The sequence below is a fragment of the Cnephaeus nilssonii genome (genome assembly GCF_951640355.1).
Source record: "Cnephaeus nilssonii genome assembly, chromosome: 7".
NCBI classification, from domain to species: Eukaryota; Metazoa; Chordata; class Mammalia; order Chiroptera; family Vespertilionidae; genus Cnephaeus; species Cnephaeus nilssonii.
In genome coordinates this window covers 34728794-34754061 of record NC_137078.1, presented here as the reverse complement: position 1 = coordinate 34754061, position 25268 = coordinate 34728794, and the positions used below count along the sequence as shown (strand labels likewise).

At 47.3% G+C, this 25268-nt stretch overlaps 1 protein-coding gene across 1 annotated transcript in view; it reads right to left on the bottom strand.

Moving 5' to 3' along the window:
* TGFBR3 (transforming growth factor beta receptor 3) overlaps positions 1-25268 on the bottom strand; it is a 197647-nt gene that overhangs the window by 37915 nt on the left and 134464 nt on the right. Inside the window, exons 5-7 of the mRNA XM_079777362.1 lie at positions 8866-9049; positions 4274-4442; positions 1611-1758 (exon numbers count right to left, since the gene is read on the bottom strand). Coding sequence (XP_079633488.1) covers positions 1611-1758; positions 4274-4442; positions 8866-9049 — 501 coding nt within the window. The remainder of the gene's footprint in view (positions 1-1610; positions 1759-4273; positions 4443-8865; positions 9050-25268) is intronic.

Below are 25268 nucleotides of genomic sequence, written 5' to 3'. Positions count from 1 at the left end.
GGAAATCACAAAGCATGAAACTGATTGGGGGAATAAAAAAGAACATCATGAAACATTACCTAATTGTTTAGTAATGCTGTCATGCATTGTCCAAAATTGGCCTGGAACAGGAGTACAGCCAAGGAGAGAAATATAAACACATCTTACACTGAGATGAGCAATCCCCCATTCGCCGAAGTGGAGACATTCAGAGCGAACCCCAGGACCTCCACGGGGCAGGCACTCATACTCAGGGAGAGACAGAGCACTGAAGGTCGGGGCTGAGAGAACATTTACACAAGAACTCCAGCAGGGAAATAAAATGTACCGTATGTTTTTGTCTTTCAAAGCACGATTCCCTTTCCTGTTGTTGTTATTCTGAAATTGAAAACATTTGATTGGTGTGCCAGGCAGCAAAGGTTGCAGACACCTCAGGTCACCACCATCCCTCAGGCCATGCCAGGGAAGGCAACCAACACAGCTCTGACTTCACAAAATCACTGCTGGGCCTTGTGCTCAACACCAAATTAATGTATCATCATTACACAGGATGGCTCGCTTGGATGCTTTCAAAGTTTAAAAGGAAAAAACCACAGGAACCAGAAACGATTACTTTAAATTAAGATGTGTGTGTTCGTGGCTTTGCCTGCTGCCTCTGGTGAGCGCCTGTACATGACGTTGCCTAGGGGACCGCTGGTTTTGCTCTCTGCTGTGTCCCACGAAGGTGCCATGAAGGAATTATACCCAAACCAAAGGCTTCCCTCTCCCCAAACACTGAAAACAATACCCCCTCCAATGGATTCAACGCAGATACAGAAAGACGAAATGGCCACAATTTAAAAAAAAAAAAAGACAGTGCACAAAAATTTGAGCCTGCAAAAGAGATGCTAAAGAGGTTATTATCTTCTTAAAAATCAGAAGGGGGATTTTTCTTTGACTTTCGTTATGATTTGCTCCAATATTCTGTCAAATAGTCATTTCCCTAAACGTATCTGAAACAGTCTCATTCCACCAAATTTCAACATTCAACTTTTCAAGAACTAGTTGCTGTTTGCCTATCAGGCCAACCAGCTAAACCCCTTCAGTATATTTCCTTCATGAAACATAATGCTTAGGGAACAGGTTGGGGGCGGGGTTTCTCTAGTGTCATCCCACTAACGTTTCCATTATTGTGACTCTATTATCGGTGTTGCACCCTTAGAAAAGACTTGCCAATATCACGTGTTTATCTCAAAAGTCGAGAGGGTGGGTCTTCCAGGACTCAATCATGAAAGGCTGAATTGTGTTCATTTTCTTTCACTTACCATGCTGGGAAATGCACCAATATATTTCAGGCATGTCACAAATGGGACAGACGAGGACCACAGAGGTTACAGGACTTGCCCAAGGCCACAGTTTGTAAATGGCAGAGTCTCCACTCAAATCTGGGTCTGCCTTGACCCCAGGGGCCATCATTTTAACCATCACACTATTCACCCTCGTCAGGAGGAGCCAAGGAGCAGGTTATTTTACAAAGTGGAAAATTGCTGAGAGAGAGTCCAAAGAGGCAGAGACTTGACAATAGTACCACATATAAACATGGCTTAAATGACTGCCAGTCATCAAAACAAAGAAATGCTCGACCAACTTACAACAACTTTCAGGCTTCCCTTAACATCGAAAGATTTGATCACCCAGTTGACAGACTTCTTGCACTTTAAGATCAAGATGAGATTTTTGACCACCTCAGGATCCTTTCGAGAAGGTCTTATGTCAATTATGATATCCACCTGGAAAGCACTGTGAGTGGAAAACAAAGGCAGAGTTAGGACCCAAATGCCAGAAAGTTGCAACTATCTTCCTTCTTCCAAGTCTTCATGTTTCCAGTGTCTGGCCAGTTGATTAAAAAGCTGGAGCCGATCCCAGGCAAATGACATGTGCAAAACAGATTGTTAGTGCACACACAACAAAACAGCCTTACATAACAATAGGAAAATATGCTGCTGATAATTAGCCACTCCAATTTTTCTCCTCTTTGAGGGGGGAAAAAAAAAAAGGTGGTTAATGCAGCCACTGTTTGAAATGGACTTGAACAAATCAGAAGAGTTTGCTTTTGAAGCAAAATTATTGCTTTTTCAACCTTCAACACCTTTGGTGCTTCCGTGTGTAACTTTCCATAATGCTATATGTTCAAAATCCTTCAAGGCCAGAAGTGGGCAGCAGTTTGATGAGTGGGGGGTGGCAGGGAGGAGGGAGGCATGGCAGTAAAAAAAAAAAAAAAAGATATACATATATATATATATATATATATATATATATATATATGTAGCTTCTGAATAAGAGGCAAAAGGCTGAAGAATTTCTTGACTTATATAAGGTTTGCTTAAGCCATTAACATTTACTACCGAATCCTATCTGCATTTACTTTCCCAAACTTCTGGATATACAGTTATTAAAATAAAGAAAACAGATGGTCAACCAAGTTGATTACTGGAAAATTGATGAACACAACCCAAACTTTGAAGAATTCAGTATAAAAGAGAATTTTTATCAAACAATAACATCTCTGTCATTCCGAATTTAAAGGGAAGTCTTTCCATTGTGGTTTTACACACTTGTAAAGAATAAAATGAATGATATGAATGAAGCCTTAGGCTTAATACCACAGCATATTTGCCAGATTGCTTCCATTCTCATTCACTTTTAATTTTTCACAAAATTCTCCATGTGGGACAGAATGGACTCTTACCAAAACTCAGCTGTAGTTGATTCATTTTTTAAAATCAAAATTTGATTAGAATTTAACTTTGACGCCCCTCTACAATATAAATTGATGTTTTTAAGTCATTAGTCCACATGAAATGCAGGCTGAAGTGGAAGAGCTGACTTTTCCCCTTTTTATTATTTTTTCTTTCTTTCTTTCTTTTTTTTTTAATTCCCCGTTCATTCTTGATAGGGAGGGTTACATTTCCAGGCCTGCCTCAGGAAGTTGAGGCGGGAGAGGAAGAAGGGAGAGGTAAGTTGCATCTAACGGCTGTTTGGTGTGTCACCATGAAGGGCCATCCCCAACACGCACGCACACAGCTTGGAAGTAAGCAGTTATGAGCGCAAAGGTGCTCTGATGACATTAGGAACAGGACTCTATAAACACAGAATATTATTCAAATAATAATTATGTTGATAGGACACATTTTGTAATTTTCTTGCCAGGAATAACCTCCTAGGAGATAATGATAGAGCAAGAATGACTGTGTCCTGAGGGGGAGGTGGGTGGGAGAGGGCAATGGGGGGAAAAAAGGACATATGTAATACTTTCAACAATAAAGATTTATTTTAAAAAATAAAACAACTCCGAGACATGTGGATTCCTGCAACAGAGAGGAATTGACAGGAGTGCTCCAGCCATGAAGTCAGAAGAGAAACAGTCCAGAGATGGAAGACGCTGATGATGCCTTGCCATACTAGCAGTCAGCAGATATGCGTCACTGCAGATTGCCCAGGACCAAACCAGAGAGGGTCGGACCTGCAATACCACCATTTGTCCACCATCCAGAACTGAAATATCATTGCTGTTATGAACACATTAACAACTGTTGGACATAGAAACCGGGACTCAAAAGAACTGTTGGCCCAGAAAGAAATTCACTATAGACTGATTCATTTGCCTCTCAGCATAACTATTATTGCTTGTCTCATTTTCGGTTCCTATAAGTGTATTCCTAGTATCACATGAGCTCACTCATCTAGGGGAAAAGATGAACAACATAGACTGAAGAACAAGAACAGCATTGATCAGACTGTCAGACCTCAGAGGGAAGGTAGGGGAGGGTGGGGACAAGGGAGATAGATCAACCAAAGGACTTGTGTGCTTGCATATGAGCCTAACCAGTGATCACGGACAACAGGGGGAGGGGAGCATGCATGTGGGGGGGTTTGGGAAGGGAACGGGGGGAGGGGGTTGATGACAAATATGTGATACCTTAATCAATAAAGTAATTAAAAAAATAAAAATAAAATAAAACCAATAAATTTTTAAAAATTATTTAAAAAAAGAATGACTGTGTCCTATTCATTGGTACCAAGAAGTTCGGAATAGGCTTCAGGAACTCAACTGCAACAGAGAGGACCCAGAGACGGATGCAGAAAGTAAGATGGACTGCCGGTGCTTTCCTCCCCTCTTGGAGGCTTCTGTGACTCTCACCCTATGCACGCGGCTCCCTCCCTCCCGCACCGGAAGGGCCGGCCCCTCCCCACCTCCAGTCAGGAAAGGTATTTACTTTCATCTGGTCTCAGTTCAGAACACACACGCACTCACCTGTAGGGGTTCGAGTTGGGGGTGATTAACTCAATGATATGCACTTCCTTGTCCCGGGGCTGCCTGGATATCACACACCCTTCTGCTGCTTTGGGCTGAAGGTACTCAGCCAGGTAATTGAGCGAGAGGAAATTCTTCCCTATGTTGCACGCAGGAGGGAACACTTGATCTGAAAGGAAAGAAGCGCAGAACCACCTGTGGAACCACCGACCTCCATGGCAACCAGATTCAAAAGAAAGAAGGGCCGGGCACCAGAACCGTAAGTGCTGAGGAGGGGGGGGGGGGGGGGTCTTAGATTTCAGCCTCGGCCCTGAGATGCCTCCCCTCTGGTCACCAGTGACCTCCTACTGATCTGACTCCAGTGGCCTCTCTTGGTCTAAATCCCCTCCTTCCCTGATCTCTGGGACACTTCTTGGTCCTCGTCCATTTCCTCGGACGTGTCTCTCCGGCGCTTTCACCGGCTCCTCCACCTCCGCTCGTCCTGTACACCCCGGCGGTCCTCAGTCCTAGGTGCACATCGGAATCCACCACCCAGGGAGCCTGATCCAGAAGACCCAGGGGAGCCTAGAAGCTTTCCTCGTGAAAAGCTCCAGAGCTGATCCTGACAGAACACCAAGGCTAAGAACCTCATTTCCTTCCTCCATCCTTTTGTCTCAGAGTCTTCCTGCAGGACCTCAATCACTGCCACAGCTCCAGAGCACGGTGCCTTTTCTGAGCTGCAGACCTGTGCTGTCATCTACCTACCAAGCACCTCCCACCTAAAACCCCCTGAAGAGTTCAGTCAGCACACACCACACTGCATCCAATGAGCTATCCTACCGCCCATAAGCTCCTCCTTGGATATTTGTTACCTCAATTAATAGGAGAGCCAGCTACCTGACTGACCTCTGGCCCACCGTGCACAACAACTCATTCCCTCGTATTTATTCCTCGCAGCACTGTATTCTCTCAAGACCGAAGGCAGGAGCTTGCGGAACGCAGTGAGGGCAGACTCTCATCCTTTCCCACAGTCTTGACCCAGATGACTGATGTTCCTATGGCGCCGCGCGGTGTACCAGGTGCTCTCACAAACACCGTCTCACTGTGCGAGGGCTGCTCATCTCCCCCACCAGGGAAAGTGATGCAAGGACCCGGGCCTGAAGACACTCCCCCAGTGGCACCCGCCGCTTGCACAGCACTGTGGTTGATGGGATTTCCATTCGGTGGTTTAAATGTTTAAACAGAACTTGAAAAACTGCTGGCATTGTGACAGCTGGGACCAGCGTCCAGGAAGTTCTAGGTGTAGCAAACCCCTTTCAGAAGGGGTAATTAATCAGAGCCCTGGCACTTTAATGAAACACACTTCTGCCCTTTTCATTTAGTGCACAGGATGCCAGGGTTCAGATTCACCTGCGCGTCTCACCGAGGAGCGAGGAATCAGCCCAGGAGGCCCCAAGGTTGGGTTGATCATTCCCTCCCTCACCCCTGCCCAACGTGTGCTATCTCCCTCGTGCAGAAGTGCACAGCACACACTGTGGCAACAGGGCTCCGTGCACCCTGGCACCCCCAGAGCCATGCCTAGAACAGAGGGGACCAGAGGAGCTCAGGAGGCTCCCCGCCTGCAGCTCCTTCCCAGAGTCTTAGCTCTGCACTCTGCATTCGTCCCTAACGACCCCTCAGAGAGCAGAGCCAGGGCTCCGCCAACGCAGGCTGCCGGAGCAGCCTCCCGCCATCTGCCGAGGGCTGTGCCGATGAGCAGATGAGGAATGCACAGCCTGCAGCTGCGGCCCTGCGGAGGCCTCCCCCAGATCACAGGACGGAAAGTGATACTGGGGTGGCAAGGCTGAAACTTCATTAAGAAGCAGAGGGTGTGTGGATGGGCCAGGACAGGCCACTCTCAAACTCCAGGACCCTCCTGGGACTCCGGCTCTAAATTCAGTTCACAGGGGTAGCCGGTTTCCTGAATCAACAAACAGTGATGTGAGATTTGAAACATTCACAAAGCACTCACCTACACTGTGACCCTCCTAAGCCACCAGGAAAGGTTGAATTGTTTAAAAGTTGCTGTTATTAAGGGCTCAGATGCCATTGCCACTAAGTTGAATAAGCTAATCACTTTTTATTGTGTATGCGTGCGTGTGTATGTGTGCATGTGTGTGAGTGTGTGTGTGTGTGTGTGTGTGTGTGTGTGTGTGTGTGTGATTTTCCCCCCAAATGACCTTCTGCATGCCTGGCATCAAAACTTACACCAACTGCCAAGTAGAAAGGAAACCACAAAGGGGAATCCCCATGGTAGAAACCTGGCATGTTTGGGGTGGGGGGAGGGGGCAGTCACATGCTTATTTGTATTTCAGGAAAGGGCTGACAAATGACTTTGAGACCTTGAATGATATACTCTGAGCCTGGGAGGTGGTGCAAACTCCAAATCTTCCTGCTGCAGAAACTGAGGCTCCAGTGGTAAACCAGAGAGCTGCTTGGAGCTTCAGAATTAATGAGACCGGCTGGGATCAGCACCAGGAACTCTGCAGTTCTTCCCCTCAGCTTAGAGCAGTAGTTCTCAGACGTTAGTGAGCCGCAGAACCACCTACATTGCCCCTTCAAACACGGTGACCGGACCCACCCCCAGAGTTTCCGATTCAGGGGCCCAGGGTGGGCCCTGGAACTGATACTTCTAACCAGTTCCCACGTGACAGGGATGCCGCTGGGGTGGGGCCCACACTTGGACAACTACTGAGGCTAGAGCCAGAGGAGGCTGGGGTCCCTGGGTTGTAGGGTAGAGAAAGGTCAGTTTCTGGGAAGCTAGTTGAAGAGGCTTGCTCAGAGGACTCAAACCCATGGGGAGACACAACGTCGCCTCGTGGTCCATTGACAGCCCTAACCCAGGACTCTCATTCCCGTTAGCTGTTCCTCTCCATGGTGTGGGCCAAAGACTTAGACCCAGCTGGTGGCTACAGTCAAATTTCAGGGGCTCCAAAGGTGTTACCAAGGAGTAAACCAGGTTTTCCTGGACTAGACACCACGTCCTTCCCCAACCCAGTGTGTGGCCTTGGGAAGTCACTGAGTCCCTCACCCGACGAGCAGGGGATGGCTGGGCACGGCGGCTTGCGCACAGTCAAGAGAACAGAGCCCAGCATTCTAAATGTTACTGTAACACGTTTTCTTATTCTAACAAATTCCAAGGGAGTGGGGGGGTCATCAACATTCTTTCACGCTGCTAGAATTGTTTCAGAAATGCAGACCACTGGCCAGGGCTTAGAGCCATTGTGAAAAGAGATGTTTTATCTTGTTCCAAATGGACCCAACTTCTAGTATGAGCTACCTGACTAGCATGACAGCTTAGCAACAAACTTCAACTTCTTAAACCCGAATCTCGTCTCAAGCTCCTCCTCTCTCTACTCTGCTGAACAAGCCTTTCCATCCAGGTGGCCCACTGTCATTTTCAGGTTCTGCTTATTCCGCTAAGACTTCACGCACAGCATCAGGCAACACGCATTAGACTCAAGAGTCAGGAAACCTGGGTTTGAGTTCTAGCTTTGCCACGTGCTAGTCATGCGGATTTCAGCAAGTCAGCTTCACCCTCCACGAACCCCTCAGTAAAAGCATGGAAATAATGGCCTCCTGGGATTCCTGGCGGGGCTGGGCGGGGTGGGTGCATTCGAAAGCACCTGCTGTGGCCTCCTCACACAGCACACACTCCAAGGTCAGTGCCCACCTTCCCTGCGTCTGTCAGACAGCCCAGATCCACCAGGGGCTGGGCACAGGCACGCAGTAACCCATGGGAGCGGCCGTGCTGTCTGCAAAGGAGGCGGTGGCCGCTGTAAATCCACCAGAAAGCAGATGGACGCTGAAGACCTGAAGTGCAGTTTTCACACAATCACCTGGCTATAACAAGGGCCCTTTCACAGGAGCTGTTATTTCTAGTAATTTATGGGGGTTCCAAACATATTCCACTAGAAATAATAATGAAAAAAGTTATTAAAAATAATATGCTTCCAAAACTGAGTCACAGAATATTTATATCCCTCTGCACGGCTAGGAAATTAAAATGGGCGATCTCCTATCAAGGCTACACAGTTAGTTGCTTTCTCTAATAACTTACCCTTGCAACAGGCCTTAGTATTAAAAATATATTCAAGCACTTTTCCTCTGCTGTTGTCCAAAATTTAACTGACATCTCAAAATCATAAACTGACGTCAGCTCCAAATGTTTGCAAAATAATAGGTAAGAGGAAGCCCTAACCGCTGACCCATTCTGCCAACAACTCCTTCCTACCCGCAGTGATCACCTCCTTCCCCACACTCGCGGCTTCTCGCCCGCCACTCACTTTTCCTAACTTCTGTGTATGGCTGTCTTCTACAGTCCTACCCCACAGCTCCCCGCCCCGCTCCTCTCCCAACCAGGCTACTCCCCCATTTCTCTCTTGGCCATGTTAGCTCAGAAGGAAAATGGGAAGGAGGGGACGTGGGGGGAACTGGCCCCAGGGATGCCTCGGGTCCCTGCCAGCTCCGACGTTCCGTAATTACATGATTCCTTACCCTAACCACCTGGTCTCAGGCAAGAAAACAATGGACTGCCATAAATCAGCCCTCAACTGAAATCACATAAAATTTACCTTCCCCCACTTTAATATAAATGTTTCGTGCTATCTTGAGTTCGGTGAACGAAGTGACTGCTCCATACTCCTTTCGGGCCCAGTTTAACAGATGTTCATTTCCATGTGGGAAGCTCCTTTCTTCTGTTTTTGCTGACAATGAGAAGTTTCTGGATGAAAAGTGGACCACAGAGCCCTCAGACACCTAGAGGAAAGAGAATTGCATAGTGAACGTGGTGCAGTCACCTGGAGCTGAGACATAATTAGAGAGCACTTACCAGACAACTAATGGGCATCTGTCAATCCAATCTCTTCCCTTGTTCCACAGGCAGATTATCTTTCCCCAGCAGCCAATTACAGAATAACCTCAAGGCTACTTCTCCCCGCTAATGAAAAAGCTACCGAGGACACAGGATGTCCCTTCACATCTTTAAAGAACTTTGTGGTGACAGATTGCAGAGTTTCTGCAGTCTGTATCGTATGAATGATCATGGCTGTTTTTCAAATATCTAAATTGAAGACCCATCTTTCAAAGTGTTTCAAGTCAAGTCTTGGTGAGTGTTGTGATGGGCTTGGAATGAATGGGCTTCAGGATCAGGGCAAGCAATCCCCAAGTCCTGCTAGCAAGGGAACTTGACTTCCAAGTCTTCCCCTGCTGCAGTATCACCGCCACAGGGACACAGCAAGAGTCCCTCCGGTGTACGTCCTCCTGAGCACAGAGACACAGAGAATGGCCAGAGTGCCAGTCTTCTACCACCATACACTACTTCCTGGCAGTGAGAGGAATGTGCACTTTCTAAGACCCCCCAGATTCCCACAGATAATAAAGACGAGAGGCTGTTAGACTCAGCCTAATAAAACTTTGTGATGATTTATGCAAGTCCCACACTCTTGCTGAATGTACTGAAACCACCACTGACCTAGCAAATGATGGTTCATCCACAACTGAGAAGCCCTGTCTTGGTGGGCACTGAGGGATCCATAATTTGGAAAACAGTCATCGGTCAGGCCCAGTGTGGCCACCTCGAAGCTTCCTCTACACCAGGGCTTCTTAGCCAGAGGGGATTTGTCGATTTGTCTCCAGGGGGACAATGTCTGTAAACACTTTATATATATATATATTATTGATTTTTTTTACAGAGAGGAAGGGAGAGGGATAGAGAGTTAGAAACATTGTTGAGAGAGAAACATCAATCAGCTGCCCCCTGCACACCCCCTACTGGGTACAAGGTACATGCCCTTGACTGGAATCGAACCTGGGATCCTTCAGTCCGCAGGCCGACGCTCTATCCACTGAGCCAAACCGGTTAGGGCTGTAAATCCTTTTGATTGTCACAACTGAGAGAGAGGAGCTACTGGCAGCTAGCACATGGAGACCAGGGGTGCCGCTAAACATCCTGCAGTGACGCACAGGGCAGCTCCCACAATAAAGAATCATCCAAATGTCCACAGTCTGTGACTGAGAAACCCTGGTCTATACTTTGGACTGTGTGAACGTTACTACCACTCAGACATCTCCTGGATCCCCAAATTGACAACCCTTTCTTTAAGTTACTTAATAAAGAACAAGAGAACCTTTCTGGTTTGTATTGGCTTGGGAGCACCAGAACCAATTATTTATAACCTGACCATAAACTATGACCACTAACAGTAGTTTTCATTTGTTGAACACCTACTATGTATTAATCTCCACACAGTGCTATCAAGTGTGGTAAGGACATTTGCTAAATGTCCCAATGCCAGTTATAAATAAAACCAGTGGGTACCGCCCAGCTTACGCCTTGTTTTGACATCGCCTGCATAAAAACAAAACAAAAAAAAAAACACCCTGAGCCTGGCCAGCATGGCTCAGTGGTTGAACGTCAACCTATGAACCAGGAGGTCATGGTTCGATTCCCAGTCAAGGTACATGCCTGGGTTGTGGACTGGATCCCCAGTGCGGGGGTTGCAAAAGGCTGCCAACAGTGATTCTCTCTCATCTTTGAGGTTTCTATCTCTCTCTTCCTCTCTGTAATCAATAAAAATACACATTATAAAAAAAAAGAAGAAGAAGAAAACCTCCGAGCCATTTACCTGCCAAACAATTGCCAGGCCAACCTATGTATAAATCATCTGAGGCTCAGCTACTTATCAACACGCAATTTCAAACAATGTTTATCTGGTTTTCTGACTTAAGCTCTGTAGTAAAATCTTCTTTACACTGAAAAGCACTTGTGTTAAAAAGTCATTTTTATGCCGCCTGTCACCGAAACGATCCACAACAGTCCAGAGGCCTTTGTCTCGCTGCCAGCACAGTGCTGAATGTTTAGGCAAGCATCCCTGGATGTTCTGTTCCTTTTGTTCTCATTCATGTTATGGCCATAAAATAAATCCCCTGGGTTTTAAATACGTTATACACAGAGTGCATTTCTTCAAAGTGGAAGGTGGGATACGTCACCCTGGAACATTCCGGAGGCAAGAATGTGAACAGCGTCGGAAAGAGAAGAACTAGGGAGCAGCTTCGGAATGTATCCTGAATTAACTGAAGAGTGATGGCGTGGGGTAGCCGGGAACTCCTGGCCGATCCCTCCAGGCACCATCTGCCCTGCTCTAGTCTGCCTTCTCCTGGGCCAGCAGCAACAAGGATCCTACCTTCAGGGCTGAGGGATCTGGAAAAGGAGTCACTGCCACTCCTCAGGCTCATTCCAGTAAGAAAGTAAAGCTGCCAGGAGCAGTGAAGTGTCCCTGACTGTAGGTCAGTGGAAATTTTCTGTACGGCAAGGGGTTAGTCAGCACTCCCACTGACCACCAGTTCGAGCTCTGAAAAGGCCTCTCCCAACCCCCAGCGAGTTTTAGAAGATATTGTCATTCCCACCTGATCCTCAGGGAGACCTACAAGGTGATTTCCCTGGCAGAGAGGAGGGAATCTCAGAGAAGCTGACACTCATCAAGGTCAGAAGACAGCACCAGGGCGAGCTCCGAACAGGAGACTGACTCCTGGTCACAGATGGCTTCTGCTTGAGCCCTTCCAGAAAGAAGACCTTGCCAGCTCCCAAGGCAGAAGATTTCTGCTCTTACGTTCTGTCCGTAACATGTGCCTTCCATCCACTGAGCTGTGTCTTCCAGACCAAAAAATGTCTTCCTCTTTCCTCCATGAGACAAGCCTTCAAATGTTAGAAGACGTCACTCAACCCTGCTCACCACTTCACTTCTCTGAGGCACTGGAGCTAGTCCCCAGACACCATGGCCGGCAGGTCTCCGCCAGCAGTCGGAAATGTGGTGCCAGGGACAAGGCTCGGGGGTTTTGGGTGCAGTCTGACAAATGTACTGTGATGGTTAATTTTACGTGTCAATTTGACCGGGCCATAGGGTGCCCAGATATTTGGTCAAACACGCTTCTGAGCATTCCTGCGAGGGTGTTTGGGGATGAGATTAACATTTAAACTGGCGAGTAACTAAAACAGATAGCCCTTATCCTGATGTGTGTGGGCCTCAGCCAATCACATCAAGGCCTGAACAGAACAAAAGGCTGGCCCTTCCCCCAGTAAGAGAATTCCCCTGCCCAGCAGCTCTTCCTGTCCTACAGCAGCTTGCTGGCCTTAGACCTCGAACTGGAACATCAGCTCTGCAGATTTTGGACTTGCTGGCCAATTCCTGACATAAATCTTTCTATACAATGCGGACACTGCATAAGGCCCATGATTGCATCAGGCCCAACATCACATTAGCTTTTATATCAGCTGAACCCTGCTATTATCGCTTGTTCATTATTTTATGCTTTAAATATACACCCAACAAATATTTATTGAGTGCCCACCTACTCTGTGCCAGGCACGGTTCTAGGTGTTGGGGATATAACAGAGAAGGCGAAAGCCAAAGATCCCCCCTCCTTGTGGAGCTCCCAGTCTAGTAAGGAAGCCAGAGGAGCAAAATAAGTACAATATTTAATCATCAGTGCTACAGCAAAATAAATAGAGAAAAGAGAGAGGTACTACACTTTTAAATGTTGTGCTGGGGAAAGTCTAACTGAGAAAGTCCCTGAGCAGTCAGAGACCTGAAGGAGATAAAAGAGCGAACCATGAAGCCCTGGCCAGTGTGTCTCAGTGGGCTGAGCATCATCCCTTGCACCAAAAGGCCACCAGCTTGATTCCCGATTGGGCCACAGGTCCGGGTTGCAGGTTAGCTCCCCCAACTGATCAATGTTTCTCTCTCCCCATCTCTAACATCAATGAAAACACATTTAATAGAAAAAAAGAAAGGAAATACTATTTGAAGGAAGGAAGAAAAAAAGCAATCCACGCTGATGTCAAGGGAAGAGCTCTCATGATTAAGACAGCAGCGAGTGTAAAGGTTTGGCGCGGGGAGGGAAGAGCATGGAGGCCAGAGGGGCTGTAGCCCAGGCGTGCGGAGGAGACAGGCAGGAGAACAGGTCAGAGAGCTCGAACAGGACACCAGCGCGTCCACCTGGACCTGGCAGACCCTTGTTAAGGACGGGGGGGATGCAGTGCGGGTGCGATGGGCCACCACTGAGAGTTCATCAAAACACCTAACCAATGTTTTAACAAGATCCCTCTGGCTGCATGTCCAGGCTACACTGGAGAGAGACAAGGAGCAGGAAAGCCGTGGGAGACTCCTGGAATCCACCAGGGGAGAAAGAGTGGCAGCTCACGCCAGGGAGGTGGTGGTGGTGATGATGTACCTAAATCCTTAGGTCTTCATTTTATTAGATCAAGCCTCTTCACGTCCTCCCCTTACACCATTAATTCCTTTAATATAAAAACGAAGAGTTCTATTTATTCTTTAAATCCACATTTCAAGCCCTTAGAGACCCCATAAAAATCCTTATTCTGCTAGCTGTCAATTTCTCTAAATTTTAAATGTGTACCTTCTACATGTTCATCAAAACCCTGAGGAGCTGAACAAAACAGGCTCAGTTCTGTGACTTACCCTCCTCCCACACTGACCAACGCATGTTAAACAGCATGATGGGGTCCCAGGTTATTCGTCAACTACAGGGTGACCCCACACACTGTCCTCCTCTTGTCTGTGAAAGAATCATGCTAGAACCTGTCAAGAGCCTACTGAAATAAAGACACGCTATATCAATGTCATTACTCTTCCAGTCAAAGCTCTCGTCCTGCCTCATCTTCATGGTACCCTTATTAGAGTCTGGCTTAGGTTAGCGTTCGTGGAAGAACACAGATGTAAAGAAATTAGCAAAAAACAGAGAGGGAAAATATTTTTCTACTATGAGGAAGGGTTATAATCGCCATTGCAAGTAAAAGAACTACATGAGAGAATACGAAACCGTTTAAAAATGTCAAGAGCGAGAATTTCCAGGGCTGTTTATTCTGTCCACCATCCTCTACCTTATTTGTAGGTCCTTGCTATGCTGCTACCTCATTTCTGGCCCTGACATCTCAGCCAACTGTTACAGTAACCTCCTACTCGCCAAGCTGCCAGCTCTGTCTCCCTCCACCCCGCCTCCACACTGTCAGCTGGGAGACCTCTCTAAAAGTAAACTCAGGATGATGCAGGAGAGCACCTCAGCATCTTAGCCCACATGACCAGAGAGGGACTCTGCCCACCTTGCTTCCCACCGCTCTCCCACGTGCCCAGGACTTGCAGGTGGAGTCACTCGCGGTGCCAGAACAGATCATGCTGTTTCAGGCTCCCAGGTCTTTTTACAGCCTGCTCCCTGCCTGGACCCCTCTCCTCCGCCCTGCACGCCTGGTAACGGCTCCTGGTCCTCCCCCAGCTATCACCTTCTCTGCGAAACCATCCAGGCTCCCTTTCTCTCATCAGGACGGAGCCACCCACAGTGTGCCTTGCACACACCTCACATGAACTGCACTATTTATCAGCAAACCTGCCGCCCTCAATTGACAAAGAACACCTCCAGGGCGAAGGAAGCACCCGTTCATTCCGAGTTTCCTGGCACACTGCTTGGCACAAAGCAGGGCTCGATAATTTCTTGTTGAATGAAAGCTCAATGCTGTTCCAGGGAAGACTATGCCAAAACTTCTTCATTCCTGTAACCCTTACTTCCCTCGCTGCCCAGGAAATGATCATTCATCCAGGCTCTAAAGCTACTACATGATTTGATTTTTCACCCAATAACTCCACCTAAAAACCAATGATTAAACCATTCAGTAGTTCCTTATCTTCCCCCAGAACCCACTGAACTTTTCTCCTGCTTGCTAATTAAAACCCAATCCTCCGACATTCCCTGACATGACAAACGTCTTCCTGTGGGACTGATCAGAGCACTGAGCTCCAAGAATCCTGATTCTTAGCAGCATCTGTGGAAGGGGCAAGCGTGAGGCGAGGCCCTGTCCAACTAATCCCAGGCTGCTGAGATCCACACCGAGCCACCTCCCCTCCTGAACACTTCCTACTTAAACCGCACGACATTCACATTTTAAATTCTAGTTATGCTACCAGAGTTTTTTAGAGAGCAGCACATTACTCTATCTGCCAGTGCTGGAAGTTTTATTGCAAGAACTTACGGCTAGGCAATGAGAGCCAAGTTTATTATTTTTTCTGGATCAGATTCAACAACCTCATCCAAAAGAGCAAGAAAAAAGAAAAAGGAAAGAAAAAAAGCCAAACAGGCAACCGGCCTTTTTGTTTCCACACCTGTATTTAAGCTTTAACTCTTAAAGTCCTAAGCGGATCCACTGGAGCCTCAAGAGAAAGCTGCCAAGCTGAGGGCAGGGAACAAATCCTGGCTCGTGGGTGCAGTCACCACTTTCCTGGAACTGAGGTTCTTGGTTTTAGCACTTATCTCAGCACGTCAGCTGACTCAGAGGCCTGGCACTTGTATCCGTCTCTCTCTCTCTCTCTCTCTCTCTCTCTCTCTCTCAGCTCCCCTCACATTGTTTTTCTCTTCAGTGAGGACAGTGCCATACTCTAAGGCCTCACTTAGTCCTATCCCCCTATTCCCTCTTTCCTGACCCGACCCCTAAAGGAATGTACCCCCATGAACAGTCCTGATGAGAATATAGGCCATGCCAGCTAGTGTGGCTCAGTGGTTGAGCATCAACCTATGAACCAGGAGGTCACGGTTTGATTCCCGGTCAGGGCACATGCCCAGGTTGTGGGCTGGATCCCCAGTGCAGGACGTGTAGGAGGCAGCCAATCAATGATCCTCTCTCATCATTGATGTTTCTATCTCTCCCTTCCTCTCTGAAATCAATAAAAATATTAAAAATAAAACAAACAACAACAACAACAAAAAAAAACAACAAAGAAAATATGTACAGGTCACACTGGATCATGGGTAGTAATTAAGTCTGATCTAAAAGTTTCACCTCACTTCCTTTAAGTTCACTCACATGTTACCTTCTCAATAGGGTCTATTTAAAATGACAATCCCACCACCCAGCAGCCCCTACTCTAGCAATCTTGATGCCCCCACAAACCTGCTTTACATGTTCTAATTCCTATGGTATAGTCTAGCATGGTCACCTTTCCAACTACCATATAATATGCTTATTACCCATTGCCTCTCATGAAATGTGAGCTCCCTCAGAGGCTGGGGTCTTAATCTGCTCTGCTCATGTCCCAGGCACCTATAACAGTGCTGTGTACAGAAAAGACACTCAATAAGTATTTGTTTAATGAGTGAATAAATCTTAAGGTCAGATTAACTGGCAGTGCCTGCCTAATGTTCTTGTTGAGCAGGATTCGGAGGTTCTAGTCGGGAGTAGTGGAGAAACGGGAATGAGTGCCCGTGTCTGTCGCTGCTTTGCAGCTATCCAATGCAGCCGTCACGAGCTGTGTGCCCCCACTCAGCACTGGAGATGCTGCCAGTTAAACTGACCTGTGCTGTAAATGCAAAACACTTACCAGACTTTGTAGTGTCTTATAGTTAAAAAAAAAAGGGGGGGCGGGGGGAGAGGAAATCTCTACTTTTTTATTGATTACATGCTAAATATTATTTTGGATATATTGGGTCAAATAACACATGCTATTACAAGTAATTTCACTTGTTTCCTTTACTTTTTAAATTCACTAATAGAAGATTTTAAATCATCTATGTGGTTTGCATTTTATTTCTATTGAACAGCACTGCTCTAGAGCCTCCAGTATGTCCCTAGGGAAGGATGAACTGATCATTTCCATCCATCCATCCATCCATCCATCCATCCACTCTTTGGTCTCTTCTCAGAATATAAATCAATGTCAAGAAGACATTTCAAGTCCAGGGCTTCCCAAAGTGTGACATCACAGACAGAAGTATGTTAAAATGCAGATTTTAGGTGAAGTAGGAATGTGGGGTCCAGAAAACGGCATTATAATCTCCATGTACCTTCCCCCCACCCCCGACCCCTAGATGCCAATGCACACTTCAGGGTCACTGCTCTAGGCCATAGATAGGAATATTATTTAAACTCCAAATAATCTTTGCAAACCATGCAGAGGATTACTTAAAAACAGGCAAGAATATTTTCCCCTTGCTTTGAGGGGGGGGGGGGGGAGGGAGAGTAAAGCCAAGTCATGAATGGAGTCATCTTCTTGCACATCTAAAAAGAAAGAAATGAGCCTTGTGAAATAAGAGGAGCCATGACTCCCCAAAGATACAGAAAAGCCTGCTGAGATCTCAGAGGAAAACCTGTTCCAGGAATCAAATCAATCTCTCCTCTCTCTCTCTCTCTCTCTCTCTCTCTCTCACACACACACACACACACAGAGAGAGAGAGAGAGAGAGAGAGAGAGAGAGAGAGAGAGAGAGAGAGAGAGGCGCTCAGCTGTGGTCCATTTAGAGCTTCAGTTATCAGTCGGGTGAGTGCCTGCTATTCAGGTTACAGCTCCGTGGGGCTGCTCGAACTCACATACCCAACGTCTCACCTTTACCTGAGGGACATTGGTGAAAGTTCAGCACTTGCACAATAAGAACTAGCTCCTCTCCCTCTTTTGTCCTACCCTAGACCCGACTTCTACCATTCCTGTTCCTTTTTCCTGACTCCTGCATATAGACAAATCTTGTTTTTGATACTAAGAATAATATTTATTGCAGTGTCCTCTTTATTAGTAAACATGAGTAAAATGTATTTTTTAATGTTTTAATTTCTTTTTATTTGTTAATTACAGTTGACTGTCAATGTTATTTTATATTAATTTCAGGTATACAGTATAGTGGTCCGACATTTATATAATTTACAAAGTGACCCCCCATAAATCTAGTACCCAAATGGCACCATACATAGTTATTACATTATTATTGACTATATTCCCTCTGCTGTATTTTATACCCCTCAGACAAATCTCTTCCTGGAGCTGCCTGCTTAGGAAAATAGAGCAAAACAAGGAAAACAAATGAGGCAAGGAAAGAACACTGACATTTCAGAAGCACCTGCCATGCCAAGTATTTGCTAGTTCAATTCTAGGGGGAAAGGACATATGGTAAAGTAGAAGAGGCATTTCTCTAGAATTCAGGTCTATGTATAAGTAGGATCTATGCAGGTTGCTCCTAGAACGCTTAACAGTGCCCACAGAGAAAGACATCGATGTATTTTGTGCACAAAGTCCGGCAAAAACGAACTTACATCAAGTACTGGAACAGTGTTGAAACCTTTACCTCCCAAATGAGGACGGAACCCTACATTCTGAGAGGCAGTCACACATTCTCCCCACCCAATTTCTGGGACGGCTGTGCTTGCCTATTTCCTCCAAGGCCACGTGACGGGAGACGTGATCTGAAACATGTCTTCTATTAACCGTATATCATGACTCAATGTTTTTTTAAAGTTTGTTTTAAAGAAATAATAACTTCCATGGCCAGGAGCCTACAGTCATAATTTGCAAAGCTACATATTCATGAGCCATGTGCCAATGGTGCCTGCTAATCGTGCATTCAGAATACAGATCCACACAACCACTGAGAAACTCTTGGGTGTTTTTATTTTGTATCCACAACCAGAATACTTCCTTTCAAAAACAAGACTTAAAACATATTCAACAACTTTTCTCAAAACACTCATGATGTTCATCCTCTGCTTTTAATTTTTATTTTTGCTGAAATACAAAGAACTAAAGGATTGAAACTGCTCTCTGTTCTTAACACCCTACATGTTTCCACATGTCCCAGAGGGAAGTTCTGAGATGCTGCCCTCTGAATATAAACATACACAAACCTGAATGTGAGTCAGTAAAAAAGCAATACTCTCATCTCCCATGGAAATGTTACAAAACGATAGCCTATGTGAATATGTATATATACAGAGAGAAGCAGAATCTCTCACTCCATCTGAAAGACAGACTCAGTCCCCACAGCATAACAAATGAATGAAGTGTGAGCTGCTTTATAATGTAGAGTTTTTCAGCGTAGAGTCCCAAGCCACAAAGGGATCCTTGCTGGCCTCACAAAATGACCTCTCCAGACTCCCAAATCTACCCTTTCGCATCTTCCAATGTTAGCATGAGGCTAGGAGGAGCTTGACCCAAAATTTAAAGTGCATTTGCCATCCAAAGGGTGATTTTCAGAAAAAAATAAAATGTTGGCATCATTACTATTACTTGCCACGATCCTCAGTCTATTTTTGTCTTCCAAGTGTGCTTCTGGGAAATCCCTCACTGGGGAGCATTGTTTTATTTTTCTTTTAAATTACATCTAATCTGCCAATCCTGGTTCAAGGGCACAAACTGAATTTTACAAAACACTTGGCTCCAAACAGGTTCCTAGAATTCTCTTTACAGAGAGTTCCTCTTCATCAAGACTGATAATCTACATTCCATTTTACAGAGACGGAAATTAAGGTTCAGAGAAGCTGAAGAATCTGCCAGGATCACCGAGCTGGTAGAAAGCAGGGTGGCCAACAGAACCAGAGACCTCATTTCTCACGCTACAGCGCTTTCTACTCCATCACCCAAAATCAAGAAGTCAGCAGTGTTGGGTAGACAGAACTCCTCTTGGCCCCTACTAATAGGAACAAACACTGGGAGGTAATTGCCATGAAGGCTCTTCCTGATCACTTACTGAGTTTCATACATTCTGAATCCGCACGTCTGACAGTTGAAGACACTAGGGCTATGAGAGGTTAGGTGACTTAGATTTAGCAAGGGAACACGTGCAGATCCAAACTATGTCTGCTGGACTCCCACACTAGGCAATAACAAAGCCAGGCTTTTAAGAGAGTGAAAAGGGAAAGCAGTGAGGCAGAGCAGGGGTAAAAAAGCAAGGGTCATGCCTGTCCCTGCCTCTTACACAGAAATTCTCCCCATTGGGTTGTTTCCTTCTCTTTCTCCCCTTCCCAGGGGGGGCTGGCTGAGGAGCTGAGCTGGTGAAAGTGGAGGAGAAAGGGAATGACGGGGCAGACAGAGAGGAATGACTGTTATGGAAACAAAATAATTGCTTGGCTGGAAGAAGGGAGATCTCTTATAGCAAACAAGGACAACAAAACCTGCCCACGGCTCTGGGAGTGACTGAGTAGAAACTATGGTAGATACAGCACAGCAAGAATATCTGATTGTATAGATTTAAGATATAAATGCCTCTGCGATGGTTGGTTTGGCTACCTATTGCTGCTGTTCAATCAAACACTAACCTAGATTTGGCTGTGAAGGTATTTTGTTGATGTGATTCAAATCCATAATCGGGTGGCTCTAAGTGATGGAGATTATCCTAGATAATCTGCGGGGGCCTGATTCAGTCGTGGAAAGGCCTTAAGAGCAGGGCTGAGGCTGGGCTCACGCCTGAGAGGTCCAGCTGCCTCTCCGGACCTCTGGCCCCACAAATTTCTGACTTGCCTTGCCTGACCCCACAATGGCATAAGCCAATTCCTTGCAATAAATCTCTTCATATATATCCCCTGCTGGTTCTCTTTCTCTGGATCATCCCTGACTGATACAGCTTCTGTGAATTGCTGATGCAAGCCCCAAAAGGAATGGGACTGCATATTCTGGCTCAGCAACCACAGGCCTAGTAACAGTGTTGTTGATTTGTGGGGAGGGAGCGGGGGAGGATGGGGTTCTAAAGAACATGTCCTTAGGGGATGGGGTGGGGTAGGATGGAGGTGGGAACTTCAGCTCCAAAACCGGATGCTTTTAACCAAAGACTGGCCATGTTCCTGTACTCACCCCCATTTTCCAGTCTACTCTGAACAGTCCCTGGTGAGGACTAAGGTGATGCCTACGCCACAGCCAAGAAGCTTGAACTGAACACATTTAATATCTCTGAAGAAAGGATTCCCAGACTGCCAAGGGCGATGCAGATATAGAGCAGGGAACCCTAGTGCAGCCGATCCAGAGATGGGCCGGCCAGAACCAGAACATGCTGCTGGGAAACGGGTCAAGAAGCCGTTTTGAAACTCTTCCCTTAATGAAATACTGGTGTGACCTAGATCCCAGTACTTAAGCCATTCACAATACCCTTTGCTGAAATGAAACCTGATAGGAGAGTCCACGCTACCTCCTCACTGGTCAGTGAGTGATGCCTTGATGTAGCTTGAGTTCAGTTGTGTGTTTTTTAAATATATTTTTATTGATTTCAGAGAGGAAGGAAGAGTTAGAGAGAGATAGACACATCAAGGATGAGAAAGAATCATTGATCGACTGTCTCCTGCATGCCCCCCACTCGGGATCGAGCCCGCAACCTGGGCATGTGCCCTGACCAGGAATCGAACCGTGACCTCCTGGTTCATAGGTCAACACACAACCACTGAGCCACACCGGCTGTGCACAAGTTCAGTTCTAAAGTCCTGCTTGTGAAACAGTCATTAGTGGCTCCAGGCTGGAGATGATGAGTCAGTCAGGCGGTGTGTGACCGTCCCAATAAGATCTCCATTTACCCTTCTGGAAAGTATGGGGCACCTGCATTATAACCTGTCTCTCAAGAGGTCACCCAAGCCGAAACCGGTTTGGCTCAGTGGATAGAGCATCGGCCTGTGGACTGAAAGGTCCCAGGTTCGATTCCGGTCAAGGGCGTGTACCTTGGTTGTGGGCACATCCCCAGTAGGGGGTGTGCAGGAGGCACCTGATCAATGTTTCTCTCTCATCGATGTTTCTAACTCTCTATCCCTCTCTCTTCCTCTCTGTAAAAAATCAATAAAATATATTTTTTTAAAAGAAGAGGTCACCCAATTACCTTCCCTACATTATCTGTGACTGGGGAATAATGACAGAGGCTCCAAGCAAAGGGGGTAAAAAATCAGGAAAAAATGGACTTCAAACACCTGGGAGATTTCATCAGTTTTAGAATGCTATGCTGTTTTTAAGGTGGCAGCCACATGGCTAACTTCCAGCCATTGGTAGAGCAGCTGCTGACTAGGAATATTGTGGTTATCTATAGTCAGATGTGCTCAGGACCACCTCCCACATCTGGACCTCGGGGGAAATCACTTAAGCACTTTCCTTTGCAAAAGGAGAACCCTCCCAGGACACAGTGGACCATTAAAATCCAACATCCCTGTGGCTACACCTACTTGCTCAAATGATCAAAGCATAATTTCATTCAATCCCAGGATCAAAATCTGGGATATGTGATGTAAAGAAAGTAGGAGAAATCTAGCCCACACTACTATCCCCATCATTTAAAAACATATTCATTATCACTATTGCTAGCATTTATGATGATATTGATCACTTACGATGTGCCAGAGACGATTCTAAGCCATGGATTATAGCCACCATTTACTAGCTGTGTGACCATGCACAAGTTAACCTCTCTTTGAGTCAGTTTCCTCATCTTAAAGTGAGGATAATAATAGTACCTACTTCAAAGCCTTCTCATGAAGATTAAGTAAGACAATATATGTAATGTGCTTAGAAGAGTGCCAGCACATGGCGCATGCCATGTTTGTTAAATATGCACATACAGGTATACACATCCTCACAAAAGGTCACAGTTGTCTGACAGATCAGGGTGGACAGGCCCCAATTCATTCCTCATGGTGGCAGGACCATAACCTTCTTGTCCAAACTGCTAGGAAAGGATATACGAACCACTTCCAAGGGTCGGAGCAGTGTTGGCTCTAAGCAGCAGCTCTGAATCATCCAGGAACCACAGGCGCTCCAGAAGAGGCTCCCGTGATACAGATGGAGGGGCTACAGATCAAATGGGCAGTGAGCACTGTGGGCTTTTGCCAAAGACGGCAGGTGGATAAGCCCCTGACTTCCAGGCACACCCTGGGTCCCAACTGTGCCATTCACCGCCCAAATGGGACAAAGCGGAAGCAGACCAACGATGACTACCTGGCCCAGTGACATGAAGAGCCCACATCTGCAACAAAGACCCCAGGCCATGTGGGGAGAGGATGTGAGGACTAAGGGCAAAGCAGATCTTGGCATAAAATTGTCACCTGGACAGAGAAACACAAAAAGCTAAAGGGGCTCCTTCCTGGCCAGCAGAAATCTGCTTCCAAGCCAGGGAGCGAGGTGATGGAGGGCTGGAGTGCCAGACCTGGGCGGCCTCCGACACCCAATGACTGCACCTAGGAAGGAGCCGGCCCATCCTGCAGTCCCTTGCAGAGACAGGAGCTGTGGGCTCCCCTCAGACACCCAATGACTGCACCTAGGAAGGAGCCGGCCCATCCTGCAGTCCCTTGCAGAGACGGGAGCTGTGGGCTCCCCTCAGACGCCCAATGACTGCACCTAGGAAGGAGCCGGCCCATCCTGCAGTCCCTTGCAGAGACAGGAGCTGTGGGCTCCCCTCAGACACCCAATGACTGCACCTAGGAAGGAGCCGGCCCATCCTGCAAGTCCCTTGCAGAGACGGGAGCTGTGGGCTCCCCTCAGACGCCCAATGACTGCACCTAGGAAGGAGCCGGCCCATCCTGCAAGTCCCTTGCAGAGACGGGAGCTGTGGGCTCCCCTCAGACGCCCAATGACTGCACCTAGGAAGGAGCCGGCCCATCCTGCAGTCCCTTGCAGAGACGGGAGCTGTGGGCTCCCCTCAGACGCCCAATGACTGCACCTAGGAAGGAGCCGGCCCATCCTGCAGTCCCTTGCAGAGACAGGAGCTGTGGGCTCCCCTCAGACGCCCAATGACTGCACCTAGGAAGGAGCCGGCCCATCCTGCAAGTCCCTTGCAGAGACGGGAGCTGTGGGCTCCCCTCAGACGCCCAATGACTGCACCTAGGAAGGAGCCGGCCCATCCTGCAGTCCCTTGCAGAGACGGGAGCTGTGGGCTCCCCTCAGACGCCCAATGACTGCACCTAGGAAGAAGCCGGCCCATCCTGCAGTACCTTGCAGAGACGGGAGCTGTGGGCTCCCCTCAGACGCCCAATGACTGCACCTAGGAAGGAGCCGGCCCATCCTGCAGTCCCTTGCAGAGACGGGAGCTGTGGGCTCCCTCTGGGGACGCTTACCCAGGGCCTCACTGTCTGCAGGTTATGGGAGGCCCGAGGCAGAGCCGTGAGCCTGCAGGTCAGCCCCACCAGAATCTCCCAAGAGACAGATTTTTTTTCCCTCCCGCTCATGACATGAAAAAATATTCTGCAACCTCCCTTAACAAAACACTTGCTTTTCCTACCAAACAGCTCTCTGGCGGCTGCCCACCACGCTAACCAAGGGCACCAGAGATGTTAACATTTGATACAATGGCCCAACCCATGGATAGGGCAGCAGCGTCAGATCACCAGATCAGCCTTAGACAGTAAAACCTTAAAGGACGTCGTGGGATTCTACACGCAGAAACGCCAATCCTGCCCCCTCGGGGAAATCGGGCTTATTTAACCTCAATTTGTTGTATGAAAGCAAAGCCTTCACAGGGCTGGGGCCCCTGCCTGCACACAGACATGACACACAGCTGGCCCAGCAGAGCCAGGAAAAGTCTACGCCTGCCCGAGCCTCCAGGGCAGGATGTCATGATCAGGAAGAGTCCACCCAGGCAAACCTCCGGGGGCCAGGGCCACGCATGGGCTCGCTGGCAGCACCTCCAGCCTGAACCCAGGAATCAGGAGACATCCCATCAGGTCTCTCCAAAGGTCTTTCTGAACCAGGACTCCCAGCTGAAACTGGACGCTTTCCATAGCTCTGGTTGCCATGGTGACATTTAGGAAGCGCTCTCACCACCAAAGGGCCGGAAATGGTTCCTAGGAAATAGGGTAGTTGACTGAGCCTAGTTCGTGAGAGGCTCACGCCCCTTACAATTAGGGCTCTCCGAGACAAGCCACAAAACCAACAGATAAGCAGCCTCTGCAACAAAAATGCACAGGACACCACCACTTGGACTACCCCACAGGACACCGTGACTCATTCCACAAGAGACATTTAAAAAAAAAAAAGAAAAAAGAAACAAATCTTGAAACATTCAGTTGTGTAATATGCCTTTAAGAGAAAACTCAGTTGGGGAAAGACCTCACTTGGAAATACAAAATGGTAAATCCAGACCCCTAGTCTAGAGGGGTGACACTTCGGGTTGAGCGAAAAGGCTGTGCTCGTGTCTGCAAGCCCGACCCATCAGCCACACGCTGCGGCTCACGCAGCCTCACAGAGGGAAGGGA